At 27.7% G+C, this 20,706-nt stretch overlaps 2 protein-coding genes across 2 annotated transcripts in view; one reads left to right on the top strand and one right to left on the bottom strand.

The window, feature by feature from the left end:
- LOC114937464 (uncharacterized) overlaps positions 1 to 16,750 on the bottom strand; it is a 32,395-nt gene extending 15,645 nt beyond the window's left edge. Inside the window, exon 1 of the mRNA XM_029310915.2 lies at positions 16,617 to 16,750. Coding sequence (XP_029166748.2) covers positions 16,617 to 16,633 — 17 coding nt within the window. The 5' untranslated portion in view covers positions 16,634 to 16,750. The remainder of the gene's footprint in view (positions 1 to 16,616) is intronic.
- Positions 16,751 to 18,597: 1,847 nt separating this feature from the next.
- LOC146720321 (uncharacterized) lies at positions 18,598 to 19,597 on the top strand. The gene is made up of 3 exons (XM_085488775.1): positions 18,598 to 18,677; positions 19,056 to 19,277; positions 19,375 to 19,597. Exons 1-3 carry the CDS (start codon positions 18,598 to 18,600, stop codon positions 19,595 to 19,597), a joined length of 525 nt encoding a protein of 174 aa, XP_085344901.1.
- The last annotated feature ends 1,109 nt before the right edge of the window (positions 19,598 to 20,706 follow it).

Here is a 20,706-nt window from a genome sequence, read left to right as displayed (position 1 = left end):
ATTTTTAAATAATTAACTAGTTATTACTCAACTCTGATATATGCGTGTGTACTATATATTATATTTGTAGTACTAGTCTCTTACGGCTCATTATCATCCACAAGCCATTGCCAGGGAACAACATTGGTGGGCAGACATACATGAAAGAGGGAAAGAGACTAGAACCGAGAGGAGAGAAAAAGAACTTGGACGACTCTGCGTGCTCGCGCGCAGGCATGTTTCTCCTTTAGGTTCCAAGCGGATCTTGAATTGAAGATGGAGCACGGAAGTAATGAACGACCGTGCTTTTTGCCGCGGAGAACTACGAAGAGGAAGGAGAAGGACGTTCAGTGGACGTATTAGCGCGAACGACTCTCGTTAGAGAAAGCATCGTAATAACTCTACCTCTCGTAGTAATCAAAGACGGTGTAGCCTTAATCATCGCCATCAACATGCGCTACGCTTTATTATCACACGAGTTAGCTCGACGCGACGATTAAACTTCGTATGCGTTACTAATTAATCTGCGGCTCCGATTTTCCACGCTCCATTCCGGTCGCTAATTTCCGGTCCGCGAATTAAAGTCCGAGCTGCGGTTAAGCACGCGTGTATTACCAAGCTGGTGAAAAAAGAAAACAAGTGCAGGAAAACGCAACCGAGCCTCCGAAGTTATTCTCATCTCGACCGAGAGAAGCAATTAAACTTATAATAATCGATATAAACTTATGTTAGGGTTTAAAGTATTGCATGCAAACGTTCGTGTATAAATTTATGGCTTCAAGGGGTTCCGAGAGTTAATTACTGAAGGCGAAAGGGAGATTATAAAGGAGTCAGGTTTCCGGAAAGTTAATTAAACTCCTATTGTCATTATTTGATTACTCGATTCAATCTAAAACCGATTCTTTCGTTATTAAATAGATTAACAAGGTACACAAGAGAAGAGAGATAGAATAAATAAACAGAAGAAGAAATAGATAAAGATAATACAAGGAAAAATTAATAAATTGAAATCAGCAAATAAAAGAAGAAATACATAAATAAATAAATAGAAGAAGAGACATATAGATAGAAGAAGAAGAAGAAATAAATAGATGGAAGAAGAAATTAATAAATACAAGAAAAAACAAATATATAGAAGAAGAAATAAATATATAGTAGAAGAAATAGATAGAAGAAGAAATAAATAATAGAAAAAATAAATAGACAAAAGAAGACATAAATAAACGAAGAAATTAATAAATAGAAGAAAAAGCAAATAGATAAAAGAAGGAATAAATAATAAAAAAATTAATAGATAGAAGAAGACATAAATAAAAGAAGAAATAAATAGAAGAAATTAATGAATAGATAGAAGAAGACATAAATGAGAATAAATAAATAAAAAAGGAAATAAATAGATAGAAGAAGAAATTGATAAATAAGAAAGAAACGTATAGAAGTAAAAAAAGAAGAAATAAATAAATAGAAGAAGAAATAAATAAATAAAAGAAGAAATAAATGAATAAGAGAGGGAGGGTGAAGTGGAAGAAAGAAACAGAAAAGAAAAGTTTAACAAACACGCAATACAACGCGGCTCACATGAGCAGACTTGGTTTCTCTTAGGTATTGTTTCGGTCACGTAAGCCCTTCAGCCGTCTGTGCTATAAGAGACTCGAGAATCTCGGATACGTAATCTCGCGCATTGATCCTCTCCTGATGGTCGACACAAAACCTGTTACTTTCCCCGGACTTGCGGAAAGACTTGCGCGGCTAAGAAATTCGCTGCAGCGAAATTTCCGACGGCGGTTTTCTGCGCCGATAAACGCGCTAATTGGCGCGATTACATGCTCGCGGATGTGCACGCTTTCCACGTTAATTAACTAATTGGATTATTATACCGCGGGGACCTCGCGTATAAACGCTGACGCGATCTGTCGCTACGATCGTTTTGTTTAATATCTCGACAACGAGCGCACGATAACTTGTTATGCTTGTTGCTTCAACTGATAATTTCAGAGGAGAAAGGAGACGGAGGAAAAATAAAGAAAATTATATATTCATCAGTTGTAGACCAGAAGAGCTGGGGAACTCTCGCAAACGCAAACTCGTTCTCGTGCTTAAATGAACGCTCATAGCTCTTTCTCTTTCTCTTTTCTGAGTCTAGAATCCTGTGTATAAGCTGTGTAATTGGTTTCGATGCAGACTCTCTGGACCCGGACGCGAAGCCAGATCTCTCTCATGCAGTCTCCTCGCATGAATAAAGCAGAGTTGCCAACTCGAGGATTTTGCCGCCAAATTTACGAGGGGAATTTTAGTAAATATAATTCCTCGACGCTCCGACAGAATAAAATAGAAAATCCAGCCTGAAAAAAGGCTGGATTAAATTGTTTTTAAATTTCTCTCTAATTATTTTGACTCTAAATAACTAAAGAGAATTTTAAAAACAATTTTGTCGCATAATTTTGTGTCTAAATAGTAGAAGAAATAAATAGACAGAAGAAGACATGAATAGAAGAAGAAACAAATAGATAGAAGAAGAAATAAATAGTTACAAAATTAATAGATAGAAGAAGACATAAATATAAGAATAAATAAATAGAAAAAAAACAAATAGATAGAAGAAAAAGAAATAAATAGTAAAACAATAAATAGATAGAAGAAGACATAAATATAAGAATAAATAAATGGAAGAAAAAATGTTCAATTTATTATTTTTCAAAATAAAATAATTATGCACGCACACGTGTATTTTTTTCACATAAACTACCTGATTAATTAATACTTAATGTTTAATGAATATTTAGCTATATATAATTCTGAGTTTACGACATTAAAAGCGATGATAAAAATCCTCTTTTCTCTAAATCATCAGTTCAGATGTAAATTCTCATTAATATTTATAATTTCATCTTCTACTTCCTCAAGTTATCTCTTCTCGAGCCAATTTTATGAGTATAGTTTTTAAAAGAGTAGAAATACTAGTTATTTTCCTTATTGGTTCGTTATATATTATTAACTATATATGTGTTACAATTTTGAATTAGAATTTTTAATATCTTTGTTTCATTCATTTCGGTTTTATCGAAGAAAATAAATAATAGCTGTAAAGAGTTCTTTATCAGAAAATCATTAGTTTTGTAATATTAAAAAAATATCAGTTAGTATAAGAATTATAAAATATGCAAATACAGGTATATAAAATGCATTTTGTATAAACAATTTCGCATTTATACATATAGCTTTAGAGAAATAAGAGAGAGATATTATACTTATAATTATAGCAATTATTTTTGTAAAAGAATGTGATGATCGAAAATGTGATGATCATCAAACAGAGAACTGTTTTAACGGAGCTTCTTATACTCTAATCATACGAGGAAGTGCGAACGATCTCAGGAATCTCGTTCTCACGAGCACCATTTTCCATTCTGTTCAAACTTCCGCCTGTTCGTACTCAGCTGCAATTGCATTCTTTTGATCATGTTGCGCGAGAAACTATGTAATAAAAAATGCTGAGGCTAAAATAAGCGTCGAAAAATTCAATTATTTGCTAATTTCTCGAGAAAAGAGGAATTCATTATTTTAGATCAATTTTGGGCTGCTAAAGCTGCACTAAATGTGTTATAATAATGTACTTTTTCATTTAATCATAATCTTATTATTCTGCATATAAAAATATTAAAATAAATCATCAAAAAGAAAATATTTCACGACATATTATCTTATATCGCATTACTTCATAAACTATTATTATAATTTTTTATCTTATTTTTATCTGCTTTTTTCCCTTCTAGAAGCCATTAAATATTATAAAAAAATAATCGAATCTCATTTAGTATTTCTGGAAAATATATTTTTTATTTTTCCTTAGTAATTTTATTAATTCTATTTGTTATTAATTTTTTATCTTATTTTTATCTGCTTTTTTCTTCTCAAAGCCATAAAATATTATAAAAAATGGTCGAATCTCATTTAGCATTTCTGGAAAATATATTTTTTATTTTTCCTTAGTAATTTTATTAATTCTATTTGTTATTTTATTCTACATAGTTATAATTTATCGGGCATTCTTTACGTTACGTCTCGAAGTACCAAGTCTTATAAAAAGCGTGACATTGAAATATAGCTCCGTATAAGACGGAAATTCAGGCTAGAGGAAGAAGAATTTGCCATTGGACTGTAGTGTGCTTGGAAACAATAAGAGAAACAAGAATATTTGCCTAGAACAGCACGAGAGCCATTAGTTGCTTACAGTCATGCACATGTCCATTGATAGATTGGTAGAAGAAACACAAAGGAATTCTATTGTTGACCAGGTGAATAGGTTCCTGTTCACCTTTTTACTACAAGAAAACGAATCATCGAAAGGTGGATAACCTTGGACTCGCATAGCTAATTTCAAAAAAACAATGCAAAAGGAAATTTAACGTTATGTAATATTGGTTATTTTTATTTTGTTCCACTATTCGTATTAATTTCCCATACAGCACAAAATATTTTTAAAATCTTTTAAAAATATTCTTTTAAAATCTTTTAAAAATATTCTAAAAAATGTTATCACAAAAAAAATTTTTCAATTATTTTAAAATATTTTTAAAACCATTTTAAAATGTTTTTATGCAATATTTTATAGAAATTTTTATTTTTTGAAAACATTTATAATATTTTGTATGGGTTAACAAAAATCTTTAATAAAATTTAATAAAAAGTAAACTTTTTAAAATTAACTATTTTATGTCACATTTTTAATTGTATTCTAATGATATAAAAAAAGTGAATTTAAAAAATATTTCATTATATCTCAAAAATATGAATGCTGGATATCGAAATTATTATCGAAAAATAAATATTAATTTTATTTGATCAATGAATCATTTTTTGACAAATATTAATGTAAATAAGCGGTAAAAACAGAAAGTGAAAGAAGAAAGCAGTGAATAAAATAAAATTATGTAGTCTCGAACTAAGAAGAAGTTAGGCCATAAAAAACGAGAATATAAAACTGGAGTCTGAAGCAGTCAGCCACGTCAAAAACATCCGTCTGCGATATTTTTTCTTTCTCCAATATCATATTTTTTTCATTTTGCCATCTCTTCCATTTGTCTTAAAAATCTTTTTTTTCTTCTTTCTTCTTTTTTTCTGCGACTTCGAAATTTAACTTTTAATCGAGCTACGATCGGCAAAAAAAATCAGAAGAAGAACTTGCCCGGTGAATCATCTATATAATTCTGATTCTGATTCTGGTTAGCTGAATTATTATCATTTATATCGTCGAATGCATTTGATCGAAAATATTTTATTCGTAAAATATTTTTATAAAATATTATATTCCTCTCGGTTTGTTTTAATTATAAAAATAAATTTTATTCATTTAATTGCGTTTTAACACATAGATGCATAAAATATAAAATAATTTATATAAAATAATGTATTAATTAATAAAAAGAAATAAAATATTTAAATAAATATATAATACATAAAATTTTTTTATAAAATATTTTTACAAAATATTTTATTTATTATATATTTATTTAAATATTTCATTTCTTTTTGTTAATTAATACGTTATTTTATTTAAATTTATGCATCTGTGTAACAATACGATGAGTAAATAAATCAAATTATTTTAATAATTAAAACAGACGGAGAGGAAATACGCCGTTTTCATTCGTGTTTTTTTTTGCAGATACGTATAATCTAATTGTACGATCAAAAATCCGTACAATGCCTGGAAGGTTCGAGATTCAGATTGTAAATTCCATGCTAGACCTAACCCTGTCATTACGTATCTTCGGCAGTAAACTGTGATTATACGCTTCACGCGAACGTTGAGGGGAAAATTCGAAAAAGTACAGAAAGAAGAAACCAGAAACGTGAGAGAAAAAGAGAGACGCCGACATTATCACCGATAAAAATTCTGAAGAAAGTAATTGTATTTTTCTTTTTCTAGCGCCAACTTTTTCAAAAGTTGGAGATAAAATTTATTTCCTCTTTCCTCAACTTTTTTGCCAACAAATTATCAAAGTTTCATAAAATACTTTACTTCTGTCCTCGTACCGTGAATAATTTAAAGAGAGTTTAATTTAACATAATTTATAAATTCATAAATTAGTATATGTGTATACATATACACACGTTAAATATAAAGTGCATAATTATAAAACTTTGTGGCTTTGAAGCCACTCGGTGGAAATATTTCAATTAATTTCGTAATTACGTTAATGAAAAGTGGAAGTATACAAAAGTAAAAATAAATATAAAACGATACGAGTTAAATTTTGCGCACAGCAAATATAAAAGCACATATACTTTCGAGTAATTACATCAATGCTACCATTTAATTATTCCGTTTAATTATAAATTACTCTAAAACACTGAAAAATTATAATATATGTATATATACTATTAAATTCACGTATATCAATTGAAATTAATAATTAATTGGAATAGATTTCGGTATTTAGATATAGTTTGTCATATATTGAAATTTTCTAAAATAGAATTTTTCTTAACTATTATTAAACTATTATTATCATTAACTATTATTAATTATTACTAACTATTACCAACTATTATTAACTATCACTAACCCCTAACCAACTATTATTCACTATTACTAACTATTATTAATTATTATTATTAACTATTATTATTTTTATTTAACTATTATAAACTTTTTGTTTTATTTTACTTCTTTGTACTTTAATTTTTTGTCTGATTATTCAGGAAAAAATTCATATATAATCAAATATAAATTATTATCTATTACTGACTATTACTAACTATTATTAACTATTACTAACTATTATTATTATTAACTATTACTAACTAATATTATTAACTATTATTAATAATTACTAACTATTATTATTATTAACTATTACTAACTAATATTATTAACTATTATTATTATTATTAACTATTATTATTATTATTAACTATTATTATTATTAACTATTATTAACTATTATTATTATTATTTAACTATTATTAACTTTTTTGTTTTGTTTTACTTCTTGTACTTTAATTTTTTGTCTGATTATTCAAGAAAAAAATTCATAAATTAAATATAAATTGTATATAAAATGTGTCCATACAATTTCTTTCTTTTACATAATTTGTGTATGTATGTACAGAAAAAATAAGAATAATTGAAAAATAATTACAAAAATACTACAATTTTAAAAAGCAACAAATTGCATAAACATATATATAATTTATATATGAGCCTCCAAAAGAAAGAAAACAAACACATATTTTACATATAATTATATATATACTTTTTTCCCGGATATATAAATTAATCATTAGAAACGTCGATGTGTCGGGATAATATAGCAAGAGCTGAGTAGATAATTTTGTAATAGAAAAACCTCTCGACGCGATTAATCGATAATAATCATCTCCTATAATTACGTGTTATTTCTTCCGTCATTTTGCGGTCAATTAAGTTCTGTATTACCAGTGATTCAGGAACGTTAACAGTACTTTCACGGCGGTCGTGTGATTCGTCAATCATGGTTTAACAATCTCGTGAGAGAGGTGTAGCCGGAGTATCTATCAAATGGCTTTAATGGCCATAGTGCCATGCAAACGAGCGCGCGTGCGAGTCGAGAGAGTGCGTGCATACGCATAATACTTGAGCACATGCCTGTGTGTAACGAAAATGCTCGTCCGAGCACGATCGATGCTTATTAAATCAGTGTCAACAACCGGGATTTAAGTAATTTCAAATAACATTTTACGACAATTTAGCATCCTCAAGTACACGACACGATCAGCGAAGATCTTTCTTCAAATTATTTATTGAGCACGCAATTAAATGTATTTATATATTTCAACGAAAGTATTGCAGCAATTTTTGCTTAAATTATTTTATGATAAAAAAATATCGAAATGCACACGCAAAAAATGTATTGTTTACAAAAATGAGATTTTGTATTTATTCGAATATAATTTCGTTAATCGAATATTTGAATGTATTTTTTATAATATATTCTATTTTTGAACAAACAATTATTATGGAAATAAATGTTTTGAAAAATTATAATTTTGCAATTACAATATTTTTTATTGGTATTAATTCATATTATTTATGCATACCTATTAATTTTCAATTATTCTTGAAACTATACAAACGCTTTAATAATTGAAAATTTATAATAAGAAATTCTGTCGAATACCAATTTATTAAAATTATATAAATTAATGCTCATTAAATGCTTTAAAAAGATAAATTGTCATTAAATGTTATATTTGAAGTGATTGCCGACACTATGATTTAATAAAATCTTGATTGTCGACTGTGACACTGATTTAATATACCTATATATATTTCAAGGACAAACATATTATATACTGCATTTTGGCAGAATTATTTTATCAATTTTCTACTCAAAAAACCGATTAAAATTTACATGTAAAAAATATGTTTAAAAAATCAAATTTTGCATTAATTCAAGAATAATTTTTTTAAGAGGATGCTGCCGTTGATTTACCGACTTTAAGTTAGGTTAGATTCACTTTTTATTGAATATACAGATTGAAAAATTTTCCGAATTTTTTGATACAGATACTTTTAATCTCATTTTTATTACTTCTGTATTTTATTCTTTCATGTCATCTCTATTGAGAGCGCCATATTTTGTGCACAAATAAACTGCAGAACATTTGTATTAAATAAGTATTGTTATGAGCTGATGCACGAGGCCGATAAAAAACTGCAATTTTTTAACTTTTATTGTTTTTTTATACGAAACTACAGCGCTTCCCGTTCATTATTATCAGTACTTTAATTGTGGAAAAGGATTTTTCAATCTGACGTCAAAATGACACATTATTTTGACATTTAATGACGTCAGCTTGCTATCTGGGTAATTTTTTTTATTAAAGGGATGTTGACAATGTCTGTTTTACTGACTTTGAGTTCAAGGGCTTTTCTTTTTATTGGCTATACAGATTGAAAAATCCTCAGGTAGCAAGCTGACGTCATTAAACGTCATTTTGACGTTTAATGCTGTCAGCTTGCTACCTGAGTATTATTAAAATAAATCTTTTGAGGAATCATGATTCTGCAATTGTTATTCATTTATAATTTAATTAAAAAAGTAGAAATAAAAATAATTAAAAATAAAAGATGCTGCGTCTTCTCCTATTAATCGAATCTGCGATCCAAACGCATTAATTCAAATAGTTATACCGCCAATGTTGTTGAGTAAAACCGTACTTGGTCATTTAACCGCATCCCTTATTCGCTTTGTGAAACTGTTAAAATATTCATGAGTAGTGAATCAGCCGAATGAGCATATTCGATGCACATACTCGGAACGAATCCCAGAGACTCCCAGCTTCTTCCCTCCCATCTATATCGGCTCTTTGACCTCAGCACCATTCTGCATAACGGTGCATCGACCTGGACGTTTGCCTATTATGTCACTATATTCATATAAGGATAAATCGCCGGTATATACCGTAAGTTCGGTGTCTGGACAAAAGATTCTTGAATTTCTTAGAAGCCGATCGATCTTTGCGCGACACGAGAAAAATGCACGATTCGTGCCTCGCTTGATGAGATCTCAACCGCACGAATAAGAGATTTTATATATTGAATCGCGCAATTTAATTTTTTCTTTTTTTTTTTTTGAAGCAAAATGGATACTAAAAGGCAAATTGTAAAATAAAATAATTCTTGCAATATACAATTTATATATAAGTATAATTGAAAGCTAAAATGTTTCCTATGAAAAGGTATATCGCTACCTAGCACCATCTCGCGCACGTAATAGAGCAATTCAGTCATCTCAGGATTCAATACGCATATCATCCGGTGAAATGCCGGCGTATCATTGTATGTTCACGAGGCACAAGTCTGCAATTATTTCTAAATACGTAGGAGTAGCATTTATTTCCTTCGAGATCTCTCGTACGATAATTCTATACTAAGCTGTTATTTGCGATTCGTTCTGCACGGAGAGAATTTGAATCATCGTGCTGTCTGCGAGAATTTGCGTACAGCCATAAATCTTGTATGACACAATTTTCCATTTTTAATTCTGACTTCGACAGAAATTTTCAAATACATGACCTAGCTAAGAAAATACCTTCTTTTAACTCAAAAATTCAAAAATTTATTAATATATACTTTTATATTAATATATATATAATTTTATATTAATATATAATTAATATATTATTAATATATTATTAATATATTTTTGATGAATAATTCGCTATTTTTATATATATATTTTTTTTATAAATAATTGGCTATTTTTATTTGCTGTTCAAAATTTACTCCAAAGAAATAATTTCAATTGACAACTACAAAAAATAATTTTTCCTTTATAACGTTAATAAAAATTTTAAAATACATTATAATACTTTAGGTAAAAAAAAACACCTCAACTCAAAAATTCAAAAATTTATGTATCATTAATATATTTTTAACGAATAATTCGTCATTTTTATTTGCTACTCCAAATTCATTCTGAGGAAATAGATTTAATTGATAACTATAAAATAATTTTATTCCTCTATAATATTGATAGAAATTTTAAAATACATGATCTAAGAAAATACCTTTTAACTCAAAAATTCAAAAATTTATATATTATTAATGTAGTTTTGAATAACTCGCTATTTTTATTTGCTGCTCCAAATTCACTCTAGGAGGAAATAAATTTCAATGAATTAAAATAACATTTTTTTATATTGCTTCTTTCATTTGCGAATGATAATAAAAAAACAGAAATAAAAAATAGCTAAATTTCGAGAATTTATTCTATCAAAGTGATTTCGAGCAAAAGGCAACAATAAGAATTGTCATAATCCTTTCGTATCAATAATAACCCATACAGCACAAAATATTTTAAAATTCTTTTAAAAATATTTCTTAAAAGATAAAATAATTCTCAAAAATATTTTTAAAATGTTTCTATGTCCGTTTTTTCACGTTTAAAAAGTATTTTTGAATATAGTTTTAAAGTAATATTTTAAAAATATGTATCAAATATTTAAGAAAATATTATCTGAGCGATAAAGAACATTTTTTAAAAATATTTTTAAGTTTTTAGAAATATTCTAAGAAATGTTATCACAAAAAATTTTTAAATAATTTAAAAATATTCCTAAAACCATTTTAAAATGTTTTATGCAATATTTTATAGAAATATTTAGAAATATTTTTTAAAAACATTCATAATATTTTGTGCCGTATGAGCCAAAAAATAGATTATTGATTAAGTATATATGCAAATATAAAAAATATATAAAATAATATAAAAAATATAAAATAATATCAAAAAATTGGACAATGTTGGAAGAGGAAAATAACGAAGAGAAGCAGCGGAGGAAGAGAAAAACATGAAAAATCCTTTAAAACTTACATGTTCGCGCATCACTTACGTGTACTCTCGTGCTGTTAGACATGCGTTTACGATCTTATTTATATGCCTACTTGTGTACATCAGAGGAGCACGTACATACGTACGTACGTGCCGAGCACGTAATATATCGCGTGTCCTAATCGAAGTGCTACCCCACGTTTCGTTCACTCCTCTTTTACTTAAGAGGGTCTCCTACCCAACAAATAGACCTGCCGTCTGGAAATGGTCCCACTCTGTTTTCTCTCTTTCATCTCTTTTTCTCCCTTTCTTTTTCGTACATATACATATATTTTGCATCCTACATACATTGTAACATATCACTAAAAAAATTTGTTAACTTGACTAAATCTGTTTAAATTAGGTAAATCTTTTTACTAAAATTATTATGTTAATTGAACATCTATTACTATTTAAGAGTCAAATTTTGTTGGATTTAATATGTTATATTTCATTTAAATATTTTTATAATTAGCAAAATAATATTTAATTGAGAGGTTTAGTCAAGTTACACATTTTTTTTAGTGTACAAAAACTGCGAATGCATTATTTTCACTGCAATAAGATGCACATTTTTGATACGTTCGTTTTCAACGATTAATTTCTTAAATATTCCAAAGAAGACTTTAAAATAAATATTTTTTGTTAATATTAATTTTCTCTACGTTTAATTTTAATGCTATTTGACATAAGAAATAAATAATGTGATTTTTTAGTTTTTCACCCTTTTTTTTATTGAAGTTAATGGAGTAATTTTTAACATTTTAAATATTATCATTGATGTTAGAAAATTGTTGAATTGTCATGCATAAAAAGAATTGTTTTATGACAATTCAACAATTTTCTAACATCAATTATAATATTTACGAGTTATTGAAATATATTATTTTATTTAGAGACTAGTGGAATTATATATGGCATTGGAAAAATTTTATGAGTTTTTCTAATTAATATTTACCACAATAAAAAATATTAATATGTACACAGTAAAATTAATCGAACATATTTTATATCTTATTGTAAATATTAATTAGAAAAACTCTTATAAAATTCTTCCATGATTTCCAGGGTAAATTCTAAGAATAAATTGTCTCTATGTCTTAAAATGAGCTAATTGTAAAGATATTTTTATGTAACGCATTTGGTCCAAAAATTCCAATATATATATATTAATATTTTCCATACATATCGCGCTTAACATCTGCTTCAAAACGACGTGTTCTTTTAACGAAGAAATCTGAGGATAATTAAAAGGACGCGGCGGGAAATTACAAGAAAATAAAAACTAAAAAAGAGAGAGAGAGACGAGCATCGTGTAAAGTTTCCATCGTCCGTGTAATGATCCGCGACAGGGATGATTATGTTCTTGACATGCAGTTCGCGTGAAAAAAGAGAAAAAAAGATAAATAAACGCACTTTGCGCGTGTTCACGGGTACGGATTTACGCGCTTATATACCACCTTTCTTCTTCGGGCTCATTTTTCCCCCCACATAACGATGGGGGACCCCGGTCTTTTCCACCCTCTGTAGTCTCGGGTGACTAACACGGGAGGATGATGGTGCCTTTAGCGGCGATTGCCTCATGAGGAGAAAAATAACGCTTGTGTACGCGTGTGTTTATTTGTGTGCGAAATAATGCGTGGGCGACCCCTGGCAAAAAATGCACTTGTACCTCCATATTCGAAATCGTGTGCGGCTTCTCGGAAATTCGTTGCCTCGATATAAAACGCGATTTTTTTTTTCGTGGGATAATAATAGAGTCGAAAAAACTACGCAATGTCACGCGATCCGTCCGGGGAATTTTTATATCCGCTATTTTCGACAAATTACTGTGAAACGCGATGTGCATGTAAATTTTTTTTGCCCGAAAAAAATCTACCCCCTTGCTCGAAAATATTTGTAACATCTTCGGGATTTCAAATATATTATGTATATTCAATATATTATAATATATAATATATTATATATATATATATATTTCAATTATATATATTACAATATATATTATTTATTATAATATATTATATATTGTAATAATATAATATATTATATAATATATTATAATATATTATATATTGTAATAATATATTATATAATATATAATATATTATATATTATAATATAATATAACCCAGGTGGAAATTTTGTCTAAAAATAATCAGGGCTCCATATATTTTTTTAAAAATATTTCTAAAAATCAGGTAAAAAATCTAACTAGAACCTGTGTGAAGTTTGGGACGCCAGAATAGTACAGACCCTATCGCAGAATCCGGGTGGGTTACGCCCAGAATTTGTAGAAAAATTATTTGGAGTCTAACTAGAACCTATAATTTTTGTAAATATTTGTTTGATTTATATTATAATTATTTCTATAAGCTAAATTATTCGATCCTGGCCCCATATATAGTTTCATATTTATTCTAATTTGAGAAAAATATGTCAGTGGCAATCTAGAACTCATGCAGATTTTTCCGATTATCTTATTCCTCAGTAAAATAAAGGTACATTTCTAGGATGTATTCTGGACTTAGACAGATATTTCAAACTGGATTTTTTTATCTAGGCCCTGTATTTAATCTCGGCAAATCGAGGCAGATTCCTATCTTGGGAACATATTATATAATATATTATATTATAATATATTATATTATAATATATTATATACCCATACAGCACAGATTATTGCAAATATATTGCAGCAACGTTGCAATGTTGCAAGTTGCAATGCAACATTATAAAGACATTGCAGAGATATAAGTGCACAAAATTCCAGCACACTTGTAGCAACATGACATTAATATTTCGGAAATATTGCATGTAATCCAAATTCTATAATTATATATTGTAATATATATGAATTAACTACAACGTATTTTCATTAATGATTTATTTACATTTATATACCTGTATATGCAACATTAGTTTATGGTTGCAATAACAATACATTATTGCAAACTCATAACATATTGCAATATTGTTGTAATATTTTGTTGCAATCTTCCAAAAAGCGGACATTTTAACATTACTGCAATTCAACAGCAATGATGTAGCAACATTTTGAGTGAATTTGCAATATTGCAATATTGCGGTGAAAGATTGTTGTAATGTTTTTGCAATCTTTCGGTGCTGTATGGGTATATTTCATATATTAAATATATTATATATATTATATATATTTGATCAAGAATTTGATTATTTATTATATATATATATATATATATATATATATATATATATATATATTATTCAAATATATAATTTTTTCCCCGAAAATAATACGATACACGATTTTTTTGCATGCATTTATTACGAAAATATCTATGATTTAAGAAGCTTTGACTTGTAACGCGATTTAATTCTCCCTCGACAGTATTAATTTCCCTTCGCTCGAATATCGATATTAAGCCGCCAAACGCTATATGTATATATACATATTAAATGTCTATACGCTTTACTTAAGACAGAGATGGTATCGGAGCGTGACAGCTGATCAATGATGCAATCAATGATGCAATTGGAAATGTGGTGATCGCTATATATATCTGCTCGCTTTAAAAGTAATGCAAAAGAATCACTTAATGATGATTTATGCATCGTGTAATTCAAAAGCCTCGCGGCAAACAGTCTCGATCTGTATTCCCGCGTGTGCTCTCATCTCCGTTCGGCTCCATTCGAAGTTAATATTGACCATACTCCAGTAGAGACTCTGGCGCCGCCAGTAGACATTCGATGCGTAATCTACGTAAATTCGATGAAGGGGATGCTCGCAAATATTTGTAACAACGTCTTCAAGATTCCAAATATATACGCGAGATATCCGTCAGATTCCCTCTTTCTTCAAATATATTATATATATTTAATATATGTATACATATATATATATATTATATTTTTATATATATATATTATATATCATTTAAATATATTAAATATATGTATATCATTTCACATCCATCTTGCACCCTCTTATAAATGTGTGTGTATGTATTAAATATATAATATATTTAATTTAAAATTATATATAGGGGAAATATATATTTTATGTATATAATATATAATAAAATATAAAATATATAAAATATAAAATATATAAAATATAAAATATAATATATAAAATACATATATATAACATATTATATAATTTAATATATTATATAATATATTATATATAATATACCATAAATGTATAAAAAAAGCAATATATCTTAAAATAAGGGCACTTAAAAGTCATCTAGATGTTCCGGTGTCTGAAGAAAAAAATATGAGACAGAGCCAAGCGCACTAAAGTGAAAAAAAGAAAAGGAAAGAGAAAAATGAGACGAAATGTATGGAAACGAGCGAGACGGGCGAGTGGGGTAAAAGGGAGAAGGAACAGGCGGAGAGACCGGAAAGTCAATATTGTGCGCGATGGGATACGTCAAAATTATTGCTGTATTAAAATTTATCGGATACCGGAGGTATATCTGCGTCTGGGTGAGCCTAACTTTGTATCGTTTATGGGTTTTCAATATTTCATGCAGCGCGAAAAAGCGCGAGGCTGAGATTGCGAGGATATTATATATATATATAATATATATATATATATATATATATATATATATATATATTTTATATATGTAATATATACGGCGGATAATAAACCGCGAGATTCTTCTGTTCGCTCGAAATTCAAATTCATCGCGCGTTCGACCATCAAATAAAAATTCGAATTATCCTTGCTTGTAGACCAATTTTTTCTTATGCTCAAATATGGTTCATATATTTTTTTATATATACAAATCCAGTAATATTTAGTTATATTTTTTTTATATATAAAAATTCAGTAATTCTAAAAACAAACCCAAAATATTGCGAATAATTAATTTGTGCATAAATGTGAATGAAAAGATATAAAGTAGATATTAGATGAAGAAAATAAATATTGAAATCAAGCTGCTGCAGCAATAAATGCAACGAACAGAATGTCATTCGGACTATTGATTATAAACAACGCACACGAAAATAAATAAATAAATTCGTGAGGTTCGCGCGCATTTCTAGCCGCGTTTATTTTATGGGCAGACATTGTTAAATCGATAGATATTTTGTGTTTCCCCGAAATTCGCCCTTACAAATTTCACCATTTTATGTATGTATAAAATATTTTTACGAGAAAAAATCTCCCTTAAAAAATTGTCAAATGGTTAGAGCGCAAAAACGCTAATGTTAAATTTAAAAAAAAATACAAAGCAAAAAAGTGCTTGAAAAAAAAAAAGCAAAATCGAGAGAAAATCTTACCTGAATTCTCTGCACATATTTTTTCAGCGATGAATAAATAACCTCGGCGAACCTCCTTCAGGGTCGCTGCTTCCAACGTTTGCGCGAAATTAGGAACTCACTGGAATCGACGTAAATTCGACGTGAACCTGACAAGCGCACCACGACGACTGAACTCCCCGCTGACTTCAGGAGGTAGTGACTGGCCTGAGGCCTGAAGTTGGGCACGAAGCGCGTCGGCGAACGCCGAAGGTGGCCGAAGTCCCATTTGAAAAGCCGATTGTATCGCGATCTCGCGAGTCTTTTATTTGGAAACTTTACCATATTCAAACTCTGGAGAGAAGAGAGGATGCGACAGTCCTTTTATTACACAGCTAATAAAATATGCATGTCAGGTCCTTCTTCCTCTTTCTTTCTCTCTTTCGCTTTCCTTCGCGAGAGACAAGTTTTTATGCCGCAAACAATGTTAGACACGTATAAAATATATTTGGGAACTTCAAGTTTCTTTATTTCAAATTTAATATATCTAAATAATTGATTAAAATACTATTTTTATATTAGACATGTATAAAATATATTTGGAAACTTCGAGTTTCTTACTTCAAATTTAATATATCTAAATAATTAATTAAAATACTTGATATTTTTATAACTTACAATTTTTACTCTTCCTCTTTCTCTTGCCCTCTTTGTAAACTTAATTAAAATGTGGAGCCTTCGCATTGCAATTAAGTTAAATTAAATTATTTATAATGCGCTCTAAAAAAATATCAAATAAATCTAAAAAAGAGTAAGATGCATTCTCCAAATTTAAAAATAAATAATATCAAAAAATTATTAAATTTTGAAAGATAAATTTTAAATATTTTTTTATATCATATTTGGTAATATCTATAGAAAAAAAACGACTTAATTAAAAACCAAGCGCCAATTATTCTTTCTTGTCAAATATTATTATTCCAAATATTATTATTTAATATTATTCAATATTATATACTATTGTTTCTCATAATAAATGGTCCCAATTTCGAAGCATTATAAAGAACTGTCAAATTAGCAGATAAAATAAAGATAAAATCTAATAAAACGTGGATTAATAGACAATTTGCATACAAATAACGTATAATTTACGAAATATAAATTAAAATTCACATATAAATGATACATAAAATTAGATTAAATCATGCATGCGTAAATTAGAGTCCATAATCCACTTTATAAGATTTATTTCGATCTGTATTTGATTGATAGCTGCTAATATGATGATCCGAAATTGAAACTAAAACGTATAGACACAATAATATTTGACAAGAAAGAATAATTTGCGCACCGTTTTGGATCTTATAATTAATTAGTCGCGTTTCCCCTTTACTTGAATAGTCTATATATAAGAGCTTTCTACTTTAAAGATTTTGTCTCAAATATATGTATAAATATTAATCATAGAATATACATAAATAAACGATAGAATATATAAATAGTTATAATTGGAATACAGAAAGTGGGATAAGGTGAAGCAAACATTTTTAATATCTAAAAATAGATCAAAACAATTATAAAATATTCCAGTAAGATATGTGCGTTATATAAATTAATGTATCCATGCTATATATCTACAACATATATTATATATATATATATATATATATAATTTTTTATTGTATAAATAAACTATACCCACCTTAAAAAATTATAAAATAAATCGTATATAACTTAATCAGCTGATTCTAAATATTTTCGAAAGTAACTATATGTTTTGTGCATTAATAAAATAAATTATTAAATAAAATAATCGATTCAAAAGCGTAATTAACAAACAAAATAATAACTACTAGTTTTCCGGATGAAAAATTTATTTCAATAAAAATTTTCGTAACGAGATGTTCATCAATTTTATATAATCAAAATCTTCAAATAATTTTCAACTTAAATTAAATAAATTATTTAGGCAATAAGTTTTGTCAAAATATTTAAGCAAAATAAAATGAAATCCCGCATAAAAATGTGTAGAAATCATCATAATAAAAGATCCACAAATTCTGATAACCTCTCTGTCTCGGCTTCCCATAATAAAAATAATAGGTGAGTAATAGATTATTGAATAAATTAAAATTATTAAGTTTTAAAAAGTGAAATTCTTGTGTAATAAAAGTAAAGTTTCTGTAATACTTATACAAAATAATTAAGGATGTACAAATTGTAAAGATATCATGTATATATTATTTTCAGAATCTTTGTTTAAAAATAAATGTTTAAAAAAATATTTCAAATTGCAAAATAATATTTTTAATATAGTATTTTTAGATTTAATATAAAAGTTTCTCTAATATAATTTAATACACATATTAATATAACGCACATATTTATAACAAAAATTATATTTTCCATTTTTAGTACAATGATAACATATCATAAATATTTTATTTGATTTTTATATTAACTATTTTTAATTTTATTTAGATATTTATTAGTCAAGTCAAATGAAAATTATGAATCAATATCCAAGCATCCACAATTTAACCCGAGAACGCTCAAAAATACAGCAGTACATTTTGGAGATTTTTATAATCTTCAAAGTAATAATAATGAAGGAAAAGAATATTGCAATAATTTCGTAGGAGAGGAAACAGCGTCGATTAAAAAAAGATGTAAATCGAATTTCACAAGGCAGATGGTGCACAAGTAAAGAAATCTTTCTCTACGAAAGTAAAAAAAAATAAGAATGAAAATTTTTCGCTAATTGTTCTGATAAAATTTTCGGACTAATTATTTCCCTCAGATTAGAGCGAGCAACTGATGTAAAGGATTACGCGCGACAAATATCGATCTTTTTGAAAGAGACCGTAGAGCCGCCCGATTTTAAATTAAATCCATTTCTGTCCGAAAATTCCATTTTTCATGGAAGTCGAAGATATTCGCGTTATCCATTCTGGTACAAAGAACCTCACAAGAGAAGCTTATCGTTAATATTCTCAAATCCAATTACTGAAATTAATGCATGATCCATAAGACTTGATTATTAATAAAAAATAACATTATGTACCATAATGAAAATAATGAAAAAAAAAAGCTCATTAGTCGCATGAAATAGGTATTAAAAAAAGATGCTGAATACATGTTTTTCTTATAGCGTCTATTAAAATGTAATTATTATTGTACCACGACGAAAATTAAATTATTACACGAACAAATAAATATTAAATACAATAAATTAATTTACTTATATAATGAATTATTTAAATACGCAATTTTAATTAATGAACAAAATAATAAAAATAAAGAATATAAAATCCCTCGTAATCTGAAAATTAAAAAGTGTCACTCGATTTGAAAAATTAACTCTAACGAATATATAAAATTCTTTACAAAATAATTAAAGATCGCGTACACTGAAAAAAAATTGTTAACTAAACCTTTGAACTAAATTACTATTTAAACATATATTAATATTTAAACCAAACATACGTTTTGTTAGATTTAATGTTTATTTCATTTAAATATGTTTATATGTTTAATTAACAAAATAATATTAAGTCGAAAGGTTTAATCAAGTTAACAAATTTGTTCAGTGTGTAATTTATGCAACTGTACGATTCTATCTTTAAAATAAAAAAGGATGAATCTTTATATTTATTTGTTTTTCGTCAAGAGATGTTTCGGATCGATCTCGAATTTCTTGTACGATTGCAAATAAATATTAATTCGAAATATGTTATAACATTCAGATCGTACAATGGATCTGTTGCATTCTTCTCGTAAGAAACATGGCAATTAACATTATAGCGGTATATAGATTGAGTATTGTTCAAGTTATATGCATAGTGGCGAGACAGGATTCATTTCAGTATTCGTTCCGGAGCGCTAATTAGGAGCCGCGATCATTAGTTCACATGATGTTATGCCGTAATTAACCACTAGCGTACTATTACGAGAGATTACCGCTGCTGGAATAATTAATTAAGTTCAAAAAAAGCAAAAGATACACGCGAAATCTGAGTTCCAAATGATGAGCAGACGGGAAATTCTTGATCTATTTCTAATGTTGAAATTGCACAAAATCTGCTGTAGAGAGCGTTGAAAGAAAGATGAAATATTTTTCCTGAAAAGAAAT

This window comes from Nylanderia fulva, unplaced genomic scaffold, assembly GCF_048542155.1.
Source record: "Nylanderia fulva isolate GAGA-0341 unplaced genomic scaffold, ASM4854215v1 Scaffold71, whole genome shotgun sequence".
Classification (NCBI taxonomy): Eukaryota; Metazoa; Arthropoda; class Insecta; order Hymenoptera; family Formicidae; genus Nylanderia; species Nylanderia fulva.
This window is presented reverse-complemented; position numbering and strand designations above follow the sequence as displayed.